Consider the following 26,690-nt stretch of genomic DNA (forward strand, 5'->3'; position numbering starts at 1 on the left):
CTAGTTCAAGAATCTTCTATATTCTCCTTTTTTAAAAATTTTTTTAATTGTTTTTTTTCTTTTTTTGCTTTTTGGGTCACACCTGGCAATGCTCAGGGGTTACTCCTGGCTCTGCACTCAGGAATTACCCCTGGCAGTGCTCAGGGGACCATATGGGATGCTGGGAATTGAACATGGGTCGGCCACGTACTAGGTAAATGCCCTCCCTGCTGTGCTATCGCTCCAGTCTCTGTAGTATTCTTTTTGAGAAAAGAAAAACTACTTTAAAATTTAAAATCTTTATTTTTAAGATAATACATGTACATGGTACAAAATTCAAAAGGTACAAAAGATATACAGTGAAAAGTTAAATTCCAACCCTCTTTCCAGAGGCAAGCATGGCTGCCTGGTTCCTATGTAACTTCCCAGAGATACTGTGAGTATAAACAAGCAAGTATGTTTGATATACTGACATGGGTGCACACAAATAGACACACAAACACATCCCAGACATACATCTCTCCATTCCTTCCTTTATAGAAAAATGTTAGTTTTTTCAAATCTCTTTCCCACCATTCCCTTCATCATGCATCTTGGGATCATGCCACGGCCGTAACATACACAACAATCCCTGATGTTCCAAGAGCCGACACACATGCATGATCTCATCTCTGAAACCCTTCTCCCAGCTTTTCCACTTCCTGGGGAAGACAACATCTGTCAAGTGTACTTTCCCTGAAAGGTTGGAACCTTCTGGTTCCTTTCTGATTTCAATATTCAAGATTAGAGTGTAAGATATCCACTTTGAGGGAGATTTTCTAAAATTGGTGAATGAAATTGCCTATTGTCAAGTTTAGTTAGATGAAAGATTCACTCAAAACTTTGGTAATCCAGGGATGCAAAGTTACAATCTGGGGACTTTTTTTTTTTAATCCAGTCATAATTTTCTTATCTTCCACCCTAATTTACTGGGAGACAGAAAGACGTCTGTCCTTGTTGTTATAACCAGAGGGGAGGGCAGGAACAGACTTTGCAGAGGACTGAGAGAATCAAACAATGAGATGTGCCAGTAAGACACACAGCAGAGAAAGGCAGGCTGCGGTCAGGGCTGTAGGCTGACCTGGGTTGGCATGACAAACAAGGTCAGTGCAAGTCGCTGCCCAGGCTCTCGGAGAAAGTGGCCCAGGCAGAAGACACAGCAGGGGTCATGCCATGGGCAGATGTGAGCTTGGTATGTTGGATGAACAGACATACGGACAGGGAAAGCTCCTCATACTCCCACACTGTCAAAGGGGCTGCAGATGTACCCTCTCCAATGCTTCTAAATATTTATTGTGAGAAGAGGGGAGACCATTTGGACAATTTTAGGGAGTGTTTTCAGCCCCTACCATGCGCGATTAAGAACAGGTGGAGAAAAGGAACTGGAAGCCGGCCTGAGCGACTTGGAAGATGCATCACAGACATCCCGACTGGCCAGTGCTTTACCTGAGGGAGCACGGGGACGTAGGGACCCCATCCCTGAGGCCTTCCCGGAACTGCTCTGTGGTGCAGTGTTCTGTTGTGAGGCCAACACCGGCCGTGAAGCCCTCATGCAGCATTTCCTTAACGGGCTCTTCCTCAAAGGCTGTTTCCAGCTGACTGTATGTATCTAGGGCTTGGGCTCATTCTAAGTGACTGTTCAATTTCTCTTTGCTACTCATCATCAGTCACCTAGAGGGCAGGGCAAGGCCCTGCCAAGCAGAGAGAAATCAAGAGGGCAAAGATCAGCAGGCCATGGCTTGTTATTCCGAGTGCGGCCTGACTGGTCACTGCAGAAATGAAGTGTTCTCAGTGCGAGAGCTGAGGTCACAGTGGGGGCTGTGGTGAGGTAGGAAGGGCGCCGAGAGGCTTCCCCGCCTCCTGCTTCTATTTCAGGAGGTGCGCAGGTGTTTGCCTGGAGACGGTGTCCCCTTGCCTCTTATTCTGCTGTCAGGCTCCCAATGGAGACTGGCAGGTCCTTTCCACCGACTGGGCTCTGCATGGATCAGAACCCGGATCAACCACCTACTTGAGACTCACCCAAACGCCCAGGTCTGACAGACCTGGACTCTGTTCACTCTGGGAGAAAGGTAAGACTGTGACAACTGTTCTCTAAGAGCTGACCCTGTCACCAGGAGCCACTGAGACCAAGCTAAGGACAGAGGCCCCCAATGTCTTCCCTGATGCCTCGTCATCACTTACTCTTGCTCTGCTCACGGCAGATGTGGCTATGGCTCTCACTAAAGCAGCTCCGTGCGCTTAGAAGTGGCACAGAGGAGGGAGGGTGCTCGGGACCAGGGGTGAGGGTGTGGGGGTGGGGAGGTGACCCTGCTGACAAGGGCCTGAGCAGCTTACACTGAGCAGGACTATGGTTTTGCTCTCGGGGAAATCTCATTCCTCCAGAAGCCACATTTTACACAAGGACGCTGGCCCACCCCCACCCCTCCCTCGCTTTTCAGATCGGCAAGAGCAGAACACAGTACTCAGGAGGCATCACGTGATGCTGGGAGGTACTCCCTGGGGGATTCTGAGATAATCGGGGTCTGACTGACCTCGCCTCAGCCTATAAGGCCCGACACAATCGTACTGGGTGTGGTGAGAACATGTGAAGGCACCATTGGATCTGTGGGTGATCTGTGGCAGATGGGGAGAACCCAGACTGCCCTCCAGGAGGACTCAGGATGTGTTCGGGGAACGGACAGAAATGGATGATCCGTATTAGGCCTCCTGGATCAAAATAAAGGCAAAATATATCTGCTGGCATCTCCCTCTGCTCAACCCAAGTTGGGAACTCCTTAGAAGCACGGCCCAACTCCGTGCCTTTCCTTTCCCAGAAAACTGGATTGGATTAGTCACGTCCAACACAGAGCGGTGAACAGTGCTCCAGATCTTCTACGACTTGTCCCTGCATCTCTGGGCAAAACTCTACATGCTCCTATCTCCTCGAGGAGCCCTTAGACAGGGAGCTGGTCTCTGAGCGACTCCGCCAGGCCACAACAGATGTTCGCCTGGACCGAAAGCGATCTGCAGTCAGATTGCTGAGGCTTCTCCTGGCCCCCCTCTCCTCTGGCAATAAGTCGGCAAATTCACCTTCACAGATTCCTGTTAAAGCCTCAAATGACCCAGGCCCAGTGCGGAGTCTAAGGAGAAGAGGGTCCTGGCCCAAGCACAGCTCTCCCAGTGCTGGGGGGAGACAGAACTACTACTGGCCCCAGTGGCTGCTGTTATCCAGCATTTTTTTTTTTTTTTTTGCTTTTTTGGGTCACACCCGGCGATGCACAGGGGTTACTCCTGGCTCTGCACTCAGGAATTACTCCTGGCAGTGCTCAGGGAACCCTATGGGATGCTAGGAATCGAACCCGGGTCGGCCACGTGCAAGGCAAACACCTTCCCCGCTGTGCTATGGCTCCAGCCCCCAACATCATTTTTTAAGTTCCTCTGTTCAGCCCATGCATTAGAGAACTGGCAATTGGTGACTGCTCTGCTTTGGCCTGAACTCATTCAAGCTTTTATTTTATGGTCCAAACCTGCCGAGAGCTATGTGTACAGTTTGCGGATAATGAGAGGCAAAGGCCGGAGCGGGTATTTGGTGAACAGGACTCCTGGGGGTGTCGAGGCCCCCTGAAGCCTAGACCCAGCCATCTTTCACACGGCTCTCCAAAGCCCCCGACAGAGAGCCGGCCACCACACCTCTCCCTAGAGCAAGCCTGGCACACGCCCAACTTCCTTTGACTTTTTGTGCAACTGGGCATGGTACCCAGTGCCCAAGGCCCCCGAGCTCCTATCTCGAACTCCTTTTGAGCTTTTACCCCTTATCATCTCTTCATCCCAACTGGAACTTCTCAATGATTCTGCCTATCCTGACGCCTTCTCAGTCAGGGGCAGCCCAAACCCTGCCTCCCGGGAGAAGGCTCCGGCCGTGCAGCTCTGCTCCCCTCGCCCTTCGACTGCAGTGAACGCACACATGCCACATCCCCACCCTCCCACAAGGCCTGGCCACAGGGGACGCGCAGCTCTGCTCCATGTGGCTGTGACATGAACAAGAAGCAGAGCACTGAGGGGATGTCCTTACCCAAAGGCCCTCAACCTGAATCCCTGGTTTCAACTTTTTGTTTGTTTGGTGTGTGTGTGTGTGGAGGGGGGGTAGGCTATGCTCGGGGTTTACTCCTGGCTCTGTGCTCAGGAATCACTCCTGGGGAGGCTCGGGGTGGGGGTGGGGTCATATGCAGTGTCTCGGATCCTGCCGTGGCATGGAAGGCAAGTGCCTCACCTCTGCACTCTCTCCCCAGCCCTGTTTTCAACTTTTGATGACAGGAACTTGAGGAGTTTGCAAGGATCTAACCAACAGCACTGAGCTTGCGTTGCAGTGGCTACACCTGGGAGGCTGCAGGTCGGAACCTCAGGGAGCCAGAATGGAAGGCACTGTGGGCAAATGAAAGACCCCCCCGACACACACACCCAGCACTCATGCGCCCGGTCATTCGGCAAGAAAAGTCCCCAGTGGCCAAGTTCTGGGGTCAAGTGGGCTATCTCTGCCCCCACCAGAACATTTGCTGAGCGGGCACTTGGGGAGGTGAGGGGAGGCAGGGGCTAAGTAATTATCTCCCTTAGTAATTATTTCTCGGTGGCTGCTCAATTAATAGTTGCTGAACAAATGAATTTCTCTTTATTCAAAGAGTCCATACAAATACAGGTACCTTCATATATGCAAATGTTTCCGGAGAAGTGAAAGTTGAATGGACACAGACAACCAACACCGGCCCCCCCCTGCCCCCCTGCTGGCTTTTCCCCATAGGGGGATGGGCATTATCTGAGCCCCCTCCCCCTGCATTTACACCGTTGGACTCCACCCACCGGCATGGAGATGCAGCGGGAGCAAATGGGAGAGAGAAAACATCCAGAGCTGTGAGCTCCTTCCACCTGCATCTCGCTACGGAAGCAACGCTGGACCACTCTGTGGTCTGGGAGTTGGTATGTGCATCTGGAAGAAAACTCAAGGATGTGTGTGATGACGGCTGGGAATGTTCAGGAGGCCATGGCTTTCACCTTGGCGAGCAGCACCTCGTTCTTGCGGCCCTCCTGGAGGGGGAGCAGAAAACAAATAGACAGAGAGGTGACGGCACTGGCATACACAAGAGGCCCCAGTCCCACGGGAGAGAGGTTCTTGTTTGGGGGTCACACTCGGCAGTGCCTGCGATCGGCGCTGTTGTGCGAGGATTCTTTCAGTTGGGGGCGCGGAGATCAGAGACATGAGAGGAATGACATCTGCGGGAGAGGCTCCTTGCTCGCTCTGGCAGAGAAGCTTCAAGACGTGCCCCTCAGCCCCTTTTATTCACTATCCGACATACTCACACCTAAGCACTCAGGACAAAGGAAGCACTAATAGGGAAAAGGGGTTATAGGAGCGACATCAGGACATCAAGGCTACATTGGTCTGTCAGGTCTGCAAGCCCAAGGGTCAAAGCCCCCAGAGAGGAATGCGAGGCCAAGGCCAGGCTGTCTGGGACCACGAGTCACAGCCCGTGGCACCTGGAGTGGTCGGGGGACGTAAGAATGTCTGTATTTCAAGCACAAACTGGGCCTGGGGTCTGTGAGAGAGGGAAGATGGCTTCTCTGCAATACCAAGAGCTAAAAGGCAGCCAAAGGAAGAGACGTCAACCCTTTCCAAACCAGTCCAGACACACGAGTCCTGGCTCACAGTTTTCATGGGTCCCATATTCCTGCCTGCTTTCGGGTCAGTCTCCACGGGCTCATCCTAACAGTCCTGGCTGGGCACCAACAAGACTCGTGGTGGGGGGCCTGGGGAATATACTGAGTACCGGGAACGAAACCTGGGTTGGTCCCAAGACCGGCAAATGCTTTACTCACTGTACTGTTTTACTGTTTCACTCGCTTTACTGTTGCGCTGGCCTCAGGGAAAGCGTCTGACCAGCAAACTCCCTTCCCGTTTGCACACTGCTGCCAGCGTGGTGAAACGTCATTATGACACCCTGCTTCTCATGACCACACAGCTGCCATGTCTCTGTTCTGGACTATTAGACGGAGGACGGGAGGAAAAGGTGCTGCCCTCTCAAAGGTGTCAGGAAACCTCAAACGTCTTCAAGGAGACAGACAGAAGCAGAAAGCAGATTTCTACCACGCGTGGGTCACTGTGGAGACAGTCTGAGGAGAGGTAAAGGCAGGCACAGGGCCACAGGAGACAGGAGACAGGACACAGAAAAGTTACCAACCAGCTAACACTGAAGGTGAGGAACAGCCTAAGCTTTAAGAGAAAATGAAAACTGGGGCTGGAGCAATGGTACAGTGCAAGAGCACTCACCTCGCACGTGGCCGGCCCAGACTTAATCCCTGGCACCTCATATGCTCCCGAGTCCACCAGGAGTGATCCCTGAGTAGGCCTGGAGCACTGCTGGGTGTGTGTATGTGGGGGGGGTTGGGGGTGTGTCCCACCCTGTTTTTTTTGAAAGTGGGAAGACAAAAAGAACTTGACAGCACTTGTTCTATTAGGAAAGTAAAACAAACAAAAACTATTTTAGGGGCTGGAGCAACAGCACAGCAGGTAGGGTGTTTGCCTTGCATGCGGCCGATCCAGGTTCGATTCCCAGCATCCTATATGGTCCCCCAGCACCGCCAGGAGTAATTCCTGAGTGCAGCCACGAGTAACCCCTGTGCATCACTGGGTGTGACCCATAAAGAAAAAAAATAACTTTTTTTAAAGTGAGTTCCTAAGCACATAACTTGCATGTGTGAGGCTCTGGGATAGTCCCCAGTGATGCATGGTCCCTGAATACTAGCAGATGTGGCCCTGGGATTGGTGACCCCCAGTAGCAGTGCACTGCCAGGCACACGGGGCCGAGTGCCGCTCCCACAGTGAAAAATAACAGATTTGTTTAGGGAAAAAACCTACAGCCTTTATCTCTGTCCTGTGTGTGCGCGCGCGTGCATGCGTGTGTGTGTGTGTGTGTGTGTGTGTGTGTGTGTGTGTGTGTGTGTGTGTGTGTGTGTGTGTGTTTAGAGATGACTTAGAGTAAGGCAGGTAAGTTAGCTTATTCTATTGTTGTACTACAGTTTTTGTTTGTTTTGAGCTGCACCCAGCATTGCTCATGCTTCACTCCTGGCTCTGCACTCGGGGACTACTTCTGGCGGGCTCAGGGGACCAGACAGGATGCTGGGAATCAAACCTGGGTCAGCCACATCCAAGGAGGAACGTTGACCCCTGTACTATCTCCCCAGGCCCTACATACTACTTCCTAACCCCTCTCTTTTTTAAATTTTACAAAAACCAAACAATAAGATGTTAATAAATCATTTCAATTGTCACTGCATCTCATGTGTTAAAGGAGGCCAAAACAGCCACGAGGCACCAAGCCACCCCGGTGTAAAGTACCTTGTGGGTAAACAGGGGGGTCACAGCAGCACATAGGCATCGGGATGCCCTGGGCTGTCACCCATGCGGGCTGATTACATTTCCTGCAACCTCCCAGGGGGCCTTTCCGGAGATTACAGAATGATGCCATCTTTCTGTCCAAAAGAAACACAGAGAGGGCTGTTCCGATATTTCTTTAAGAGGGGGGGTGGGGGGTCAGCAGAGGGGGCTTGCCTGCTGGTGCCTGCTCAGTGCCCACGAAGGTGCGCATGCAGCCCTGGTGGCGAGCTCGGCATGCTGCTGCTTATGTAACCACAGCCAGCTTCACAGAAACGTAGTGCTGGCACCCGTCAGTGCTGGCCAGGGGACTTTCTGAGAAACTGTGCTTCCGAGCACCCTCAGTGGGCTGGCGACTGAGATTTGGGTGATTTCAGATGCTGCTTCCTGGTACATTTGTGAGTACAGAGTCCCCCCGGGGCAAGCCAGCTAACAGGCTGTTAGAGATAATCCAATGGCTCTGACCAAAGAGGAGGCAGGAGTCAGGGATGAGGACATGACCTGGCACCTGCATGGAGCCCCTGGACATCATCAATGAATATGGGGGTCTACCACCCCACAAAAGGGGACTGCTGAGTTGCTAGATCCCAGGGCCCAGACCAAGGTGCTGTGCTAGGCATGGAGAATGATTCGGCGTGGGGACCAGGCTGCACAGAGAATTCAGCATTTGGGGAGCAGACTCAGCAGGTGGCAGGGTAAGCAGGGGTAACAGCAGAGGGTTCTGGGAGAAGACTTTCCCCTGGGACAGCGGTGTTCCTGTCACTTTTTCTGCCACAGGTGAGCTCACACAGAGCAGCAGAATGGCTCTGGCGGAAGGTGTGAGGGGGGACTTGAAGGGGCAGCAGACGAGCTCTGTCACCAGCACCTCAACATCCATGATGGCCCCAGGTTACCTCAAGAGCTTGTAGAAGAAATGTAAGGTTTGGGGATGCTGACGCGCGGCTGTTAGTTTAAAATTTTCGGCTAAGTAAAATGTTAAAAACAAAAACCAAAACCAAAAAAACAAAAAACTGAAGAAGCACCTCAAAGATCACTTGCTACCAGTCTGTGATTTTTCTTCCTTTTTAAAAAGTCAATACTTTCAAGGAAATCTATCTAGCTGTCTGAAGAATATAATACATCCCATCTCCCCTTTCTTCTGATTTGCTTCGGAGTGAAGGAAACTTAAGCATGGGCAAGCTCCTGGTCCTGCCTCTGATGTGATTTGCCTGCTGGGGCAGGAACCCAGGAATGCCAGATAGGAACAGATCTGAGGGAGCGTTGCCTGTGGGGGAGGTCCCCAGCCTTCTGCCTGAGATGAGCTCTGAGGGTGACAGCCTACAGTAGCCCCCTCAACTTATCTCGCTTTTGTTTCTTTTTCTAAAAGGGCAGTGCTGGCATGTCCAAATAATATCTGAACTGTAATTCTCTCCTCTGGTCCCTTTCTCTTCATGAGTTATTTGGATTGAAGGGGGAGAGGGTAGGAATGAGCTGTGTTCTGGTAGGGAGCAGGGGGTCCTAGTTTGCTCCTTGCCAGCTCACTCAATAAACTTTCCAAATACTTAGCCCCAATTCCGGACAGAAGAAGGAACAACAGAGAAGAAAAGATAGAAGGGCAAAAAGACTTAACAACATATATATGAGAAAAATTACTGGTATGGAATGATTATATTATTTATTCTGTAAGCCAAACACCAGGATACAAACTATCTCTAAGTTCTCCTATATTTTATTTGTTTTTTGAGCCATACCCAATGGTGCTCAGGAGTTTTTCCTGGCTCTGCACTCAGGAATCACTCTTGGTGGGCTTGGGGCAGGGCGAGGTGGGGGGGGGCATAGTGGGGGAGGGGGGACCATATGGGATACCTGGGTTGAACCTGGGCTGGCCGAATGAAAGGCAAGCACCTTACTCCCTGTACTATCATTCTGTCTCCATGAGTTCGCCTATATTTTTGGCAATATCTAAGCTCACTTAAAACCACGTGGATTTATGATGCCCAAAAGGAGAGAGAGTAAGAAGGAAGGTACCTGCTACGGAGGCAGGGGGTGGTGGGGTGGGGGAAGAATACTGGGGACACTGGTGGTGGAAAATACGCACTGGTGGAGGGATGGGTGGTTTGATCACTGTATGACGGAAATATCTCACAGTGATTCAATGAAATAAAAAGAAAAAAAAACCTATGTGGATTTAGGGGAGGAAGAAGAAAAGAATTCTTGAAAATAAAGCTTCTGAGATCGCGGTAAGTGACCAAATAAAATCCAAGTACAGATTTCTGGAAAACCTGTTAAGAAAGGGGCAAGCACTTTTCTGGGAGGGTCACTGTGGGAGTCGCTCACACAGGAGTGTCACTGTGCCCCAAAGCAGAAAGGAGAGACAGGGACAGACAAGATTCTGCCACCTCACAGGCGCCAGATGCAGGGCTAGATGCTTCCAGTCCTCAAGCCCGTGAGGAACCTGAGCTGGGCGGGTGGATGACAGGGCTCCCCAAGTGCACGGGTGGCAGGTGGTAACACGGGGTTCACCCCAGACCTGCCGGCCACTGAGGCGGCTCCCCGCCACACAGGCCTCCCCAGGGACCTCCCCATCCTGTGAAGGCAAACGTTCACATCTGAACTGATGACAAATGCTCTTTCCGGGAGGCCCTTGTCATGGAGGGATGGCACCAAGTTTCATGTGTGATTAAATGTTAAGAACATGAAAACTAAGATGCGACATCCCTCAGCACACTCAACGAGAGCCCCCCAGAGCAGAGCCGTCCTCAACTCTATCTAGAAGCCGCGCTCTGTCGTCAGATCCGACTGCTCCTCCCTTGTCAGGCCAGTGCGGGAACCAAGAACTACTGAATTTTGGGGGCTGGAGCAATAGCACAGCGGGTTAGGGCGTTTGCCTTGCATGCGGCCGACCTGGGTTCGATTCCCAGCATCCCATATGGTCCCCTGAGCACCGCCAGGGGTAATTCCTGAGTGCAGAGCCAGGAATGACCCCTGTGCACTGCTGGGTGTGACCCCCCTTCCAAAAAAAAAGAACTCTCGTTTGCCACGGTTCCTCTTCAGGGGAATGAATTTCAATTGTGAGTTCACGACGCGCTTTCTCTTACCTCCTTGAACTCTTTCACAGTCTTAAAGTACAGTCTCTGCTTTTCTAACAATTCCAGGTACTGGTCATTCAGCTGGTCTCTTCTCATTTTGTTCTCTTGCTTCTTCTTTTCCATCTGTTGAAAGATGTAGAAAAGATGTTCTGACCAAAGGTTGTTGGCAATATCTAAAAAAGTAACAATTACTGATATTTCCATAGACTTCCTGTATGGTATTTTCCACCTACGCATCTTTTGTGAGGCTGGTTTATTTCCTTGCATGATATGGCATGGAAGTATAAAATTTATTAAGCAATTCTCCTACCATTACTAGGTTCTGTTTTACTTATTTATTTTTCGGTGACTAAAATAATGAACAGCTGGCTGTTTCTCTCCCAGGGGCTATTCTGCCCTCCCAGGGACATTTGGCAATACTGGAGACAGTTTAGATTGTTCTGTGAGGAATGAGTGGTCACTTCCAGGAGACAGGAGAGCTGTTGCTAAACATCCTACAGCATACAGGAAAGTCCCTCACGAGGGATGATTTGATCCAAAATGCTAATGATACTAAACTTGAGAAACTCTAACTTAAATAACTGAGATTGTGCTACATCACAATCTACTGAAGCAAAAGTTTTTTTTTTTTAATTTTTATTTTAAAAAGAAATTTAGTTAAATGTGAGGGAAGAGAGAGAGACGGAGAGAGATCTGTGTTCAAGAGTAGGCAGGAAGGCCAGACTCTGATTAAAGACACCCCCCCCCCCCAGGTATCTAAGAGCTTATTTTTTCAACACATGCTGGGTGAACAGCCTGCAGCCCAGAGGCAGTAGTGGCCCGGTGGGGTCCCTTCTCCCGGACTGGGCATCTTCTGGAGAGACCGACACGAACTGAGCACCCTGGCCCCACCAGGAAGTGCCCAGGAGCGTGCTGGTGGACATCATGAGCAATGCGCAGCCTTGACTCGCGCTGTTGATGCCCAGACTCTCTGTGCTATACTCGGGAAGGGATTTCAGAGTCAGAAAACACGAGTTGAAGCTGGACTGGATCTCCCTAGGAGTGGGTCTCCTGTACTCCAGGCCGTGGGCCTCCGTGGATAATGCAGATGCCACCTGGTCACCCTGAGTCCCATTCTAGTCCCCTCGTCCCCATCCCATTCCAGTTTGGATCAGAGATGATCCTACCCCAAATGAGGGTCTATTTTCTGAGTCCAACCTTGACTCTGCCTGGCTTCTGAATCCACTATTGACCCAATCCTGAGACTCTTGTGCCCTTGTCCTTCCAGTCTGCACAGGCACCTGCAGTCCCCTCCTGCTGAGGTCTCCAGTTTCCATAACCAGCCTCATATTGGGGGCTTTCACGAGTGGGCAGGTCCCTCTGGAGACTCTGGCTGGTCACTTCCTGTCCTTGGCATCCTGGTTCAGCAACCAGCCCTGGTCCCAGTGCTGCCCCAGTGACCTTCCTGCCGTAACTCCCGCTGCAGTCCGGTCTTGGCCCCCACTCACCAATGCTGTCGCCCACTTTTTCTACTAGGCTGGGCGGGGTGTCACAGGGAGGCCCCTACTCTTACTCAGCAGAGCATTTACATCCCAGGCCTGTCCCTTCAGACTCCGGCAGGAAATCTGGCCATGACTGATTCTGTTCTAGTGAGGGAAACAGTGCTTATTAATTCAGTTTAATTTAAACATACCCACTATGGGAGGCAGTGGGATAACCTTACTTAAGGCCAGGAAGGCCTGGGTTTAAATCCCAGCCCTGCTACTCACTGTGGACCCGCGGGCAGGTTATTTCAGCCTTTTTTTGAGCAATACGGTCCCTCAGTTATAAAATGAGCATAGTGTCTCTTAGATCACAGATTTTTTGGGCTTGTTTCAAGAAACATAAAAGCTAAGTAGTAGTAGCCACTCAGTAAAGACAGTGTGCATCTTGACACTGGATATTGTAGAATCCCAGAGGTGAGCACTGATGACAGTCAGCTCACTCTGAACAAGGAGCCGACCCTGAGCTTCATTTTCGCACTGTCCATTCTACCACTTCACGCTCAAGGTCAGGGATTCCAGATGTTTCTGTTAAGCCAGAGATCCAGGACTTCCCTCTTCTCTGGGTGAGTCAGAATGCCTGATACACGACTCTCTCAACTCAGAACTTGAACTCCTCTTGGACTCACTGGGGCCTATTCTGCGTGCCCCCGCACCTCCAATTCTGGGGATAACTGTGTGCTCTGGGAGGACAGACTTGCCTCCCACATGAAGTTCGAGCAGTACCTTGTGGGGTCCCCCTAACAAAGCCCCTGAAGTTGGGATAGTCCCTTTGGCAAAACAGATGAGGTCATGGCACATAACAGGACAAGCAAGCGCGCGTACACAGGCAACTAAGGAAAGGCTAGAATTTTAGGGTCTTTCGGTTGGAGAGGGCATCACAGGCAAAAACAGATGAGGAAACTGTCAGGATTTCCTACTTTCAAGAAATGATGACTGGTTGTGTGAAATATCCCATTGCTACTCGCAACGAACCCAGTGAATGCCAGGAGCTGCTTACTGACTGTCCTCAATGCCTCTGTGAACTTAAACTACAACTTACGTGCTGGCATCTAGGGTGGGGAAGCAATCTTGTATTAAATACGTGGCCAGCCTGTGAACTCATTCAGGGCTGCCCAGAAGACCCTAATGCTTGTGTGTCTCTCCTTGTGTGTTTACCTGTCTCATTCTCTGTGACCAACCTCTGCTGGGCAGAGATTGAAGGTGCCAATCCAATTAGCTTTCAAGTGGTAAATTATAGCACTCACCATGTAGCATGGATTTTCTCTAGACAAACACAAGTCATCCATTCCAATGAGTGCTACTCTGCAAAGCAGACAGGTTATTCCATTCGGGGCTTCCCTCAACACTTACAATCTATCTGGAATCCCCTTGGAGTAACGGCTGTTGGGAGTCCACCAAATGAGTTTATTTAGCAAGAAGTTGCTGAGTGCCCCATGCACCAGGTACTGTGAAAGCCATGGGGGACAAAGACATAAATATGAGGGTCTGCTCAGTCCTGACCACCCCATTTGATGCACCGAGCAAAAGTGGTGGAGAACAGAGACTGTAGGGGCCGGGTTGGTGTCCTACCCTGGAATGATACCCCCGTCAACAGGAAGAGGAAATCAAAGGCAAGAGCCCAATATTCTCCTGTTGTACCAGGAGCTGCCCTGCCCGGGCACCCGATGATGCACATCAGATAAGCGCGGCTCCCGTCTAATTGCGCTGCTGTGGCTGCAGAGTCTTGTCACCTGTGACACAATGTTTCCTTCCTGTTCCTCTGACATCAAGTCCCCAGTGGGGAGATGAATGCTTTCCTTCAGGGAAAGGAACATGCAGAGCGCCTGCCCTCAATTTATCTTTTGCGAGATGAGACTGTAGGCAGGTTGACTGTCTTTGGAGAGTGGACATGAAGAGTGACAGGCCTATCCTACAGGTCACTCATCATATGTTTATAGTCTGGCACCACTCACTGCACCTCTGTGCCCAAAGACTGTGAGCAGACAGAATTTCAGTTCCCAGAAAGTTTTACTCCTCAAGCTTGGCCGAGGAGTCCTTTGGTGTAATGTGTTTTATAAACAGGGCTGAAAGCAAGGGGCGTCCATCATGATGGTTAGGATTTCTCTGGTCACAGCAACAGGAAACTGCGCGCTCTCTGGCTCACGACAGTGGGTGAGTTTCCATCACTACTGATACACAGCCCAAAGTAGAGTCACCCTAGGAAGGGAAATCCACATTGCCCCCAGGAGGAAGGATGTGCTGGAAAGCTATTTCTACAGTTCCTACACCTTCTTCCAGTCTTTCTCTTTTCTCTTCTGAATTTTGAGGGTGAGAGGCTCTTAGCTGAGCAGAATTCAGCACATCAATTATTTGTACTGTCCTTTGTAGGAGCTTTCTAAGAGCAACAAAAAATTCCTTCAAGATCCTAAGGGCTGAAGGCAGGAAACTGAAGAAGTGGTCTGGGCTATAAGAGGAAGCCCGGGGGAAAGCTGGTTTCCTCACCAACCAACAGGGGAGCACCACTCCCTCATGGGCTGTAAGAGGCGTAGCACGGTTGTGCTCGGCACACAGTAAGTATGCAATCCTCGGGAACAGCAGCTCAGAGCAACCTCTGAGCCACAGTGTAGACAGCTGTGGAGGGGCTCAGCCCCTGCAGGTTTTTTCACCATGAAGACAGCATGGCGTGTGTCCTTCCAGCACCCCTAGCAGCCTGCTCCTCCCTTGGCCGTGGCCATCACCCATATGAAATGCACACCATGGGACAGGTATAGAAAAGCAATCAGCTGACCTTCATTCTGCTCTGCTTGATCCCTTCTACGATCTGTTCCATCTGACGTAAAAACTGGTCCCGGGCAGCAGGGGACGCCATGGCCCTGGAAGAAAAACCAGCGGAGGTGAGACCAGCGCATGGGACTCAGAGAAGGAGCAGGCACCAAGGAATCAGCCCTGAGAGACACAGGGGACCCAGGAGGGACAGAGTCTAAACTCCCAGGGAGGCTGGAAAATGAGGCTGGTCTTATAACTTTTTTTTCCTCCTGTCTTCCTATAAATTTCTTAAGTGCTTTTGGAGAGTCAAAGAGATACCTCATAGTAGCAAAAATATTTCTATCTCTTCTGGGGTGCTGTGGATGGAACCCAGCACCTTATCCACGCAAGGCATGCATATTTATCGGGCGCTGCCTTCCTTCCAGGCACCAACATCTACTCTGAAGGGTGGCATGCACCGCTTCAGAAATGAATTCCATTTACAACTTCAAAATCGGAGAATGTGAGGCTGTGGAGGTAGCACAGGAGGTAAGGCTCCTGTTCTGCATGCGGTACCGAATATGTTCCCCTGAACATGGCCAGGGGTCACCCCCTGAGCACAGAGCCGGGTATAAGCCCTGAGAACCCCCGAGTGTGGGTCAAACAACTCCCATCCTACCACCCCTCCAACCAAATCTGAGGATTTGGAGATACTGCGAAAGACAGGCAGATGATCTCTAATTTTCCTAACGCCAGGCTGAGAGACTGTATGAGAAGCGGCAGCTAAACCAGCGGCTTCTGCCCCCCTCCCCCCTCCCCCTGCCCTAACATGCTCTCTCCTCCCGTGGCTGCTGAGGGGGACACGGCGGACAAAAACCATGGCACGCCGGGAAGTCAGGAGAAGACGGAAGCACCGTTCTTAGAAATGTCAAGGGGTCATATGTCACTAATTGAAGCTGAATCTCATCAGGGAGCTGTGGGCTTTCTGTTTGATTTTCATTAGAAATGGAGCTTAAAATCTAGAGCTTGGACTCCATTACGATCGCAGTCCCTGGGCAGCTGCCAGGGGACAGCGAGATGGGTGTTAGAAGAAGTCAGCTCCTCCGAGAGCAGGCCGGGGCCTCCCCGGCAGTGGGAGGTAGCGGCAGTGCCTCGGGCCTGGCAGGACCTGGGCACTGATGTTCCATTTTTTTGAGAAATGAATTTGTATTGAAATTAGGCCAACTAGCTGAAGACAAAACTTACAAGAGATTAAAAATATATATATTAAAAAAAAATGTCTCCCCTACCCGAGTTTTTAGGCCATATCGAGTGCTCCCAGGCTCTGTACTCAGGGGTCACTCCCGGCAGGCTCGGGGGACCATAAGGGATGCTGGGGATCAAATCTAGGTGGGCGGTGTGCAAGGCAAGTGCCCTACCCACTGTAGTTATGCTCCAGCCCTGAGATTTTAAAAATCTTTAAGGAATTATAAAGAAGGGACAGACAGAGAGTACAGTGTGCAGGGCACTTGCATAATTACACACAGCACATAGCCAACCCCGTTCTGATCCTTGGTACCGCCTACGGCACCCTGAGCCCCCTGGGATTGATCCCTGAGCCGAGAGCCAGGAGGGAGCCTGGAGCTCGGTTGGGTGTGGCCCAACCCTCTTACCTCAACCCCAACTACTTAATTTTATTATTTAAATTTTATTTTTTAAAAATTATGTTTCTGGTTTTGGGGCCACACCGGCAGTGCTCAATGGTTTCTCCTGGCACTGGACTCAGGCACTGCCTGTGCTTGGGGGACCTTCTGGGATGCTGGGGATCAAGTTTGAATCAGCCGCATGCGAGACAAGTGCCCTACCTGCTATATTATCTCTCTGCCCCCTAGTATCTAAATTAAAAAATATTTCTACGTGCTCAACAACAAATGATATTAACCTGATTTTAGCAAAAGTAATATGTCATGGTCACTGTCATCCCATTGCTCATCGATTTGCTCGAGTGGGCACCAGTAAGGTCTCCATTGTGAGACTTGTTGTTACTGTTTTTGGCATATCAAAAACGCCACGGGTAGCTTGCCAGGCTCTGCCGTGCAGGTGAGATACTCCCGGTAGCTTGCCGGGCTCTCTGAGAGGGGTGGAGGAATCGAACCCGGGTTGGCTGCATACAAGGCAAATGCCCTACTCACTGTGCTATCGCTCCAGCCCAGAAGTAATATATAAAGATATTTTTTAATAGTTTGGCCAAGTGAATTATTTGTATGCTACTTCTCCCCCTTCCCCCAGATTATTTCTTGGTGCTTTTAAAGTTCACTCTAATATCACTGTACGTTTGCAAGAATGCAAGGAGCAGGCTCAGAAAGCTGGCAGTGGGGGTCAAAGTCACAGACCATCAAGTCCCCATCCAGCTCACACAGAAGGGAGGACCGCCGGTACTTACTGAGAGAAGTTCTCATGAATCGAGTTCAGCAGGCTAATCTGGGAGGAGGCAAGAAACAAAGGGTAAGCCAAGTCGGAAGGATCCCTTAGCTACCTTGTCCCCCGAATGCTGATCTCTGGAGACACTTTCTGGAAGGTGCACTCGTATCCTCAGTCCTGTAATTTTCCATACAGCGTCCTACCCGCTGACAACCCACGGCCAGGGAAGGAAGGGAAGAGGGTTTCTGAGTCTAAATCCCAGCAGGGGACCACACGGGACTAGCAGCATAGAGGGTCAGTTAGGGACAGCAGCAAGAACCTGGTGCCCATCCCACTCCTTCCCACATGATCTCCTTTGCCAGAATGGCCAGCTACAGGGTGGATCTGGATTCCGGGCCCGTTCCCCTGGAAACTGCCCGAGACCAGAGCAGGAGCCTTTCTCTGCCCTGGTGGCCCAGTCCAGGGCCAGGCGTGGAGTCAAGAGTCCAGAAACCTATGTAAGCCGAGGACTAAGCATTTATTTACTATATGTGGGAGTTACAGTCATAGTCTATAGCTGAGAAATGATATTCTTTCCAAAAAATGATTTACTTATTCTTTAACTTTTTCATTGAGGCACCCCATTTTACAATAGACATTGTGGGGTACCCGCAGTGTCTCTACCCCAACCCCTCTAGGGCGTCAAGATCCTTCCACCACTGTCCCAGGAGCCCCGCTTCCTTTCTTTGGTTATTTCTTCTGAGTTTAGGCCACAGCGGGCAATGCTCAGGGGTTACTCCCAGCCCTGGGCTCAGGGATTACTCCTGGCAGTGCTCAGAGGACCATAGAGGGTGCTGGGGAGGTCATCTTGGTTGGCCAGGTGCAAGGCATGTGCCCTTCCTGAGGTGTTATCTCTCTGGTCCCTCCTCACCCCCTTTGTTCCGGCCGTTTCCACTGGGGATGGTCTAATCCCTTTCTTTAGACTCCGCATAGGTGTCGGATCATCTTATATTTGTCTTTTACTTTCTGACTAACTTCACTTAGCTTAGTTCACTTAGTGGGACATCTTCCAACTCTAGCTGTGCTGCAGAACTCTGCAAGGTTTCAACTTTTCTAGCATTTCACTGTGTACTTCACAAGCTACCAAAAAAAAAAAAAAGCTATTCTTATCCCTACAGCTCCACAGGGGTGTTTGAAAGTAAAATACTGCAGCCATTAGTGACTTCAGAATAAAATGCACAGTGTGTTTTGAATCAGATTTCTTCCTGCACTAACATGGCATAAAACTATGAGGGTCCCGTGGCCGAGATGCTCTTTTTAGAAGGAAGTCTACAACTTGAAACACTGCTGATGAAGGAGGGCCGACACATTCACAGCTTTCTCAGAAGGGCCTGGCCTGACCCTAAGTTAGAGTGGGCAAGTTTTTCCTTTTACCAGGGAGAACCTCAGGCCAGGGGGAGTAGCAGAACTATGTCCCAGGTCTGATGGAAATCGCTAACCACAATTAAGTCATTTAGCAAATGCCTCTTCTGTGCCCAGTGTAGCATAAGCCTCTGGATATGAAAAAATAACCAAAATTCAATTCCTCCCTCAAGGAATGGCCTCTGGGAGGAAAGAGATTGGTCTAGCCTGACTGACAAGAGGCAATAAAGGTGATGATAATTACAGATGCCTCCATCTGGACGCAGGTAGAAGATGTATGCAATACTGTTCTTGATTACTGGAGAGATTAATAAGACTGCTGTTGCAAAGTGACAAAATCAAATTAATTCTGCCAACCCCAGGGTGAGGGGGCAGGCCGGAACTCATATGTATTGAGAACTGCTATGTACAAGGGACTTTCAAGTGACTGTCTCAAGGAACTGTGAAGCAGGCTGTGAAGTCCGCTTCACCCATCTGTGGGAGAGAGGGTAAGACTAAAGTTCCAGGAATCTGCCTGATTCTTAAGCTCCAGCTCTCCTCACCGCACTATACTTCACCCCATTCAACTGTCTTGCAATGTGGGGAAGCCCTGGATAATGACTGGATTTGATCTGAGGGTCAGAGGAATAACAAGGGGAGGGGGGCCAATCCCATATGTTCACTGCATTGCACCCCTGCTTTGAATTTCCCATTTCTTTTAGCTCAGGCCTACATTGGCCACTGGTGACCACACAGTGTTTGTCTAGGGAAACTACTAACCCTATTTCATTTTTGCTAATTCTTTCCTTCCTTTGAAAGGCAAACCACAGTCTCGACAACTCCAGTGCTGACCCTTTGTGAATGAGGTGCTTCTCACGGGGCATCAGAAGACAGATGCCCAGTGGTCTGCTGTCACCCGAGGCTCTCCGGCGCCCAAGGAATCTGCCACTTTCTGACTTGCATCTCAGAGTTGGGCAGATGTGTCTAGGACTTAAAGTGAATGCAGCCCAGAGGCTAACGGCACTTGAAATTTCAGGGTCAACAGGGCTGGTAGTGTATCATCTGATTAATTTTTGGGGGGTATGGGCTTGGATCACACTCATACAGTGATTAGGGATCACTCATGGTCTTATGCTCAGGGGTCACGCCTGGCTGTGCTTGGGGCACCATATGTGGTGCTGGGAATCAAACCTGGGCCAGCTGTGTGCAAGGCAAGTACCTTAACCCCTGTACTGCATTTCTGGTCCCCTGATTAGGTTTTACATGTTTTATAAACTCTGATAAAAGCTCTTACCTCTTTTTCCAAATACACTTTCTTATCGTCCAGGGTATTATATAAAGTGAAGAACTGCTTGGTTTCTTTGTGCACCGCTGAAACTGTAAACACAAAGATATCAGCACACAAATGAGAAAATGTAGAAGGAAGGAACACAGTGACCACAGAGGGTTGTCAAAGCTGAAAATCACTCTCATTCACAGCCTAGGCCAGCTTCCGCTTTACTGCCCAGAAATCTGTCTTTCTTCCATACAGCCCTAAGGACTACAGATTGCAGATATGGGGTGATAGATAAATAAAAGTGATATATTTTGGAACAACTGCTTAGCAACATTTATTTGGTATAAAGATATTCTATTAAAATGTTAGGCATGAGGGGCCGGAGCGATAGCACAGTGGGTAGGGCGTTTGCCTTGCACGCGGCCGACCCAAGTTCAATCCCCGGCACCCCATATGGTCCCCCAAGCACCGCCAGGGGTAATTCCTGAGTGTAAAGCCAGGAGTAACCCCTGAGCATCACTGGGTTGTGACCCAAAAAGCAAAAAAAAAAAAAAAATGTTAGGCATAAATGATACTTAGAGAAATATGCCGATATGACATTACTTGGTATTGTTTAAAGCTTTGCAATAGGCAGATATAGAAAATGATGAGGTAGGCTTAACTTATAGGCAGAAACTGTTTTCTCCTTAGAAATGGAAACAACTGATAAGGGACGAGGAGAAGGAGGGCGGGGAGTGATGACCGAGGACCCTGATCACCTGACTCAGATGTGTGGTCTGGGGGCTGGAGTGATAGCACAGCAGGTAGGGTGTTTGCCTTGCATGCAGCCGACCCAGGTTCGATTCCCAGCATCCCATATGGTCCCCTGAGCACCGAGTAATTCCTGAGTGCAAAGCCAGGAGTAACCCCTGTGCATTGCCATGTGTGACCCACCCCCCCCCCCCAAAAAAAAAAGATGTGTGGTCTGTTTCAGACAGCCTGATGGTGGGTGTGTCAGACATGCTAAAGGAATTATAACTCTGGACTCAGGTAAGGATACTACTCTAGCTAGAATCAGCAAGAATTCCCAAGAGGCCAAGAGCTCATGAAAAGTCTGAGATGGATTTTTTTTTTGCCACACCCACCAGGGCGAACTCTGGAATCACTCCTGGTGAGACTCGGGAACCATATGGGATGCTGGGGATTGAACCTGGGATGACTGTAAGCAAGGCAAGCAGCCACACGCTGTACTCTCTCTCTGCCTCCAAGGTGGATTTTAGAGAGTTGGAATCTGCCAGTCGAGGTCACAGCCCAGTGGCATTCTGGACTTGGGGACCAGCTCCCAGGCCAAGGTACTGGGGACATTGGTGGTAGAAAATGCACACTGGTGGAGGGACGGGTGTTCAACCACTGTATGACTGAAACTCAATCGTGAAAGCTTTGTAACTATCTCACGGTGATTCAATAAAAAAAAAAAATAGCACAGCGGGTAGGGCATTTGCTTTGCACACGGCTGACCTGGGTTCTATTCCTCCATCCCTCTCGGAGAGCCTGGAAAGCTCCCCGTGGTGTATTTAATATGCCAAACACAGTAACAAGTCTCACAATGAAGACGTTACTGCTGCCTGCTCAAATTGATGAACAACGGGATGACAGTGCTACAGTGCTACTTAAAAAAAATAAAGTCTGTTTTACAACAGAAAAAAAAAAGTTGTCCCAAAGAAATGTCCAACCTTAGAATCAGAACCACAACAGCAAAGTCACAGAAAAGTGAGGCAGAGATAGAGTCTAGTGCGATGAGACAGTGATCCCAGGGACCACTGGGGAAGTGGCACTGGGGAGAAGGAATCTAACTGCCCCCACTGCACTCGAGGCATTCAGGGGGACTTGGTGAGCGGAAGCTCAGGGGAGGAGGCGCTAGATCAGGGCCTGGTTATAGAGGGCATCTGAACTGGGCCTTGAGGGACTTTGTCTAACAGGGGTCCTGGGTGTTGGAAAGGAAAGTGAGGAGAGAGGGGTGAATGTCCACAGTGTGGAGGCCAAGGAAATAGCTTACGGGGCTGAAGTTCAAGCTCTGAACGTGGAAGGCCTGGGCTTGATCTCCTGCACCACATGGTCCCCTGAGCACTGCTGGGATGACCCCCAAGCTCTTAGTGCTGGGCGTGGCCTGTAAGACATATGCCCTCCCCCTGACTGCTGTCCCCCCCGAGTACAGGGTATGTTCAGAGGTCAGGTGTGGGTGCTGAGGCCAGAGTCTGGGCTCAGAGCAGCAATGGGGCTACCAGGAAGACACGACATTCTGGGCATGAGGAGCCTCAACCAGCAGGGCCCAAAGATGCAGAGGCAGGACGCCGACTGGCCTGTGACTTGTCATACGGAGGGTGGCACACTCAGGTGTGGGGAAGAGGACTCTGGAGAAGGGGCCCTGACCAGCTGATGGTCACTCAGTGGAGGAAGTGGCAGCAGTGGGGGGCAGTAAGGCAGTGAGTGTCCTGGGTCCAGCTGGAGCCCGTGCTGGAGCGATGCACAGACCATGGCACGGCACATGCACCACGGACTGCGCTCCTGAGGGCAGGGCCCTATGGTTTATTGGTGGCCCCTCCGCTCCCGCCCCACCAGCCCCCAGAGCTTGTCTGAGGCTGAGCACGTACTCTGGCGGTAGAGTTCAATAAATCTCTTCTGATACTGTATTAGCTCGGCTCGGCTGGGCACTTCATCGATCTTGCGATGCAAAATGGCGATTTCTCGGTTTCTCCGTGCCTACAATGCAGAAGGCAGGGGTGACAAGACTACTTGGAGAGAGGCATGATGGATGCTCTGGGGAGGCGAAATACCCTCCCCTCACCCCGCAGAGCCCAAACACACACCCTGGACTGCAGATACAACCCGATGCTGTTAGCTTGCGATTCTGCAGCCCCCAGAATGGGTACGGCCACAGAGGCATGGCATGTAAGGGTCCAGAAGGAAGATTCTGTGTGGGAAGAGTTTTGCAAACAGCTCCTGTCAGCTCCATGAGCCCCTAAGGACACTTGAGCAGGTGGGAACACGGAGCTAGAAATGTATTTCCACTGGTGGAGGGATGGGTGTTCAATCATTGCATGACTGCAACTCGAATATGAAAACTTTGTAACTATCTCACAGTTACTCAATAAAAAAGAAAAGAAATGTGTTTCCGATGATAAAAACTCACGCCATCCTGCTGCCTCCATACACATTCCAAATCCTCTCCCCCTTACCAGCCAAATGTGAGGGAGCCAGCTGCCCTCCCTGCCTCTCACCCCGCCCCGTTAACCCTCTCCTGGTTGCCTCTAACCCGTCAGTGGGGCTTCCCCCACACCTGCAAGAAGCTGCTCTTGCCAATGCCACCACAGACCTTCTCTGGGAAACAGCTAAGGGGCAGTTCCCCCAACCCTTGATCTGACTACTCCAGCATCTAAGATTAGCAGATGAGTCCTTGTCAGGATACCTAGTCAGTCCTTGGCCACTGACAAATGAACTTTCTAAAAGGCCCTGGACACCCATTTTTATTTATTTAATTCATTATTATCATATTATTATTATTATCTTGGACTTTGGGCCACACCAAGTGGTGTTCAGGGCTTACTCCTGGCTCTGCATTCAGAAATTCTTCCTGGTTATGCTTGGGGGACCTTACGGAATGCTGGGGATTAAACCTGGGTTTGCTGCATGCATGGCAATCACCCCACTCTGGCCCCAAACAATTTTTTAATTTTAGGCAGTTCTCTGGGCTTCTCATTCTGTGTTGAGGGATCACTTCTGGCTGTGCTTGATGGACCATACTTGGTGCCAGGGACTGAACTGGGGCCAGGTTGTGTAAACGTGAATACCCTACCTACAGTACCATCTCTCTGGCACCATTTTCTGGACACACACCTAAAGTGATGAGAAAGAGATAGAATACATGAGATATCTCTTACATATCTCTTACATGAGAATCCAGACCCTAAACACTACCATTTTCAAATCCAGGGCCTTACAATGGGGGAGATTTGTTAAAAATACCTGACTTCAAATGACTTCAACAGAAAGGATTAATCTTCTAAAATTAACACAGTGTGCTAGTATCAAGGCAAAATTTATCTCACCAGAATTGACCCAAGCAACCCATCAAAATAAGCAGGATACAGAGATGGGAAAAGTAGAATCTCACTGACTCCCATAGTCCTATGACCATTTTTACTCACTACCCCAAAACAGAATGGGCCAAGGCAATGTGGGTTTCTGAGCTGGCATGAGTCAGACCCTGGCGATGTAAGGAATTTTACAATGTCATTTTGGTCCTATGAATTTAGTGTCATTTTGACCCTGTGAATTTAGTTATACTTAAAAGTTGATCACTCCAGGGCCAGGGATGCTCGCAGGGATGGAGCAAGTGTCTGCCTATGTGAGAAATGAGCACCAGGCAGGATATTGTCTGGCGCGGTCCCCCCAAACACCAATGGGGAAACTTTCCCCTTTCCCCTCAAAGTTATCAAGTAAGACAGAATGGGCCCTTAATTTCAAAGAAAAGGTACCAGACAAGAACATCAGAACTTGAATCCTTGTGCTAGCACTTATCAGCTGTTTGATGCTGGGCAAATATCTGGACTAATTTCTTCCACAAGAAGATTCTTCCTAAAGAAAATGGGGTTACCCCTGTTCTCCAACTGAGACAGGTGACCATGTAATAGTGTACTAATGTCATGATGAGTCTCTTGAAGCACCGAGTTCTACCTCAGATAGAAGACTGGCAAATAGCATCCCTGGTGACAAGTCTCATGCCTCAATACTGACACTTCGCAGTTCTGCTGCGACCTCTCACATTTGTTCAGAAACACCTCAGTGCTTCTGTGATTACTAACTGCTTACACTCACCTGTAGTAATCGGATCTTATAAAGCTTCTCTTTCTCCATGTTGTACCGTCTGTCTAGATCTTCCTAAAAATCGGAAAAGAACATGATTATCTGGGAACAGCAAACTTTCATCTTTTGATGAAATCACTCGAAATCAGGTATTTTTTTTTTAAACAAATCTCCCCCATTTTAAGGCCCTGGATTCGAAAATGGTAGTGTCTGAGGTCTGGGTTCTATCTCATCTCATGTAAGACCTTTGACACTCTTTCTCATCTGTTTAAAACAATAGCCTTATGGTATCATGACTGAATCCAACGATCTTTTTTTTTTTTTTTTTTTTTTTTTGCTTTTTGGGTCACACCCAGCGATGCTCAGGGCTTACTCCTGGCTCTGCACTCAGGAACTACTCCTGGCGGTGCTTGGGGGACCATATGGGATGCCGGGGATCAAACCCGGGTCGACCGCATGCAAGGCAAACGCCCTATCCGCTGTGCTATCGCTCCGGCCCCCCAACGATCTTTTCAAAAATCTGTTTCTGGGTCATACCCAGTGGTGCTCCTGGGATCACTCCTGGCGATGCTCAGGGGACCACAGATAGTGCCAGGGAGTCAAACCAAGGTCAGAAGTGTGCAAGTGCCTTAACCCCTAAACTATCTCACTCGTCCCCTAAATCCAGCTTCTTTTTTTTTTTAATTTGGGGGATGGGACTTACTCCTGACTCTGTGCTCAGGGGACCATATGGGGTACCAGGGATTGAACCCAAGTTCAAGGCAAGCCACATGCAAGGCAAGCACACCACCTGCTGGACTACTGCTCCCTGAACCGACATTGTTAAGTGAACCATCCTCTGAGTCTACCTGCCCTTCATTCTCCTCCTCAACACAGCCCAAAATAATATGGTAAGGAGGAGATAAACATTACTGAAAACATGTTCCACGCCTCTGGGTTCGGAGATATCAATTCACCATGGCGAAAATTAAGGAGGCAGAGAACGCAAGGTGGGACACCCCCGCCCAGGGGACAGCCACAGGCGAAGAGGGTGGCGGCTACTTACATTATGAGTCAAGGGCCTTTGGCGGCCCTGCGGCTCTCCACTGGAGGGTGCCTGAAATGGTGAAAGGTAACAGGTTTTCTGAGTAAGGGCAGTGAAACAAACTGAGGGCCTTGAGGCCAAAGGGGAGAGAGGAACGGCCAAGTCACTAACCCTGTCTGAACAGGGACCAGGAGGGGAACAGCTCTGAGGGCAGCCCCAGGTTCAGGTTTTCATTTGCTCGGAGATGTCAGTTACACAGGAGCAAGACTGGGACTCTGTTTAGATGTCAGGAATGATTCCCCGAACAAGACGTGACTGCTAGCAGACAGGACAGTCGAAGGAGTCAACTGGCGAGAAAATTCCCAGCTGGGAAACCAGAGAGGCAGCTCCTGGAAATGCTCTTTCCCAAAGTCATAACTTGGGCCTGTCCGTCCGGGACATGGTCAGTCAATTCCCCTGCGGCCTTTTGCCAGCAGAGGAAGCAAAGGGCAGAGGTAGGGATCAAGTAAAGCCGTGTAATAAAGAGCTGAGGAACGTGTGAGGTGACGGGGCCAGTCCTGGTCAGGGCCCCCGCCTCTGCTTAGTCCTCCAGAAACCTGCCATGGTGCCAGCGACACAGCGACCAGCCCTGCCGAGGGCTCCCTCGGGGCCTTCACCTTTTCATCTCCTCCCGGTCCTCGCTCAGCTTTCAGTTTTTCAATTTCCTGTTGCAGCCGTGTCATTTCCTCCTTTAGAAGACAACAGATTTTTGTCAAGAAAACAGAAACATTTACAAAGCTTGGACAAGCGAGTAGGTGAATACGGTGACTTAACTTCTCCAGGATCTCTTTCCCACATGTTGTGAGCTCATGCTCCACAAAGTTCATTAGGACTGACCCCCAATTTTCAGCCTGAGAAACGCTCCAGGCATTGTTCTGGCCCGTCAGTCTGGACAGCTGGAAGGGCAGGGAAGGCACACTCGTCTCCAGGGCAGGGCATGAGAATGGCTCTGAGCCTTGTCTCTACCCTTCCTCCTCTGGGTTTGTCCATCCTT

General features: G+C 50.1%; 1 protein-coding gene across 3 annotated transcripts in view; it reads right to left on the reverse strand.

The window, feature by feature from the left end:
• Positions 1 to 268: 268 nt before the first annotated feature.
• CCDC93 (coiled-coil domain containing 93) overlaps positions 269 to 26,690 on the reverse strand; it is a 108,403-nt gene continuing 81,981 nt past the window's right edge. For all 3 annotated transcript variants that reach the window (XM_055120943.1, XM_055120942.1, XM_055120944.1), the window contains 9 exons: positions 26,314 to 26,385; positions 25,679 to 25,729; positions 24,646 to 24,708; positions 22,422 to 22,530; positions 19,810 to 19,892; positions 17,158 to 17,195; positions 14,779 to 14,863; positions 10,498 to 10,611; positions 269 to 5,076 (listed from right to left, as the gene is read on the reverse strand). In XM_055120943.1, coding sequence (XP_054976918.1) covers positions 5,023 to 5,076; positions 10,498 to 10,611; positions 14,779 to 14,863; positions 17,158 to 17,195; positions 19,810 to 19,892; positions 22,422 to 22,530; positions 24,646 to 24,708; positions 25,679 to 25,729; positions 26,314 to 26,385 — 669 coding nt within the window. In that variant the 3' untranslated portion in view covers positions 269 to 5,022. The remainder of the gene's footprint in view (positions 5,077 to 10,497; positions 10,612 to 14,778; positions 14,864 to 17,157; positions 17,196 to 19,809; positions 19,893 to 22,421; positions 22,531 to 24,645; positions 24,709 to 25,678; positions 25,730 to 26,313; positions 26,386 to 26,690) is intronic.

Source organism: Sorex araneus, chromosome X (assembly GCF_027595985.1).
Source record: "Sorex araneus isolate mSorAra2 chromosome X, mSorAra2.pri, whole genome shotgun sequence".
Taxonomy (NCBI): domain Eukaryota; kingdom Metazoa; phylum Chordata; class Mammalia; order Eulipotyphla; family Soricidae; genus Sorex; species Sorex araneus.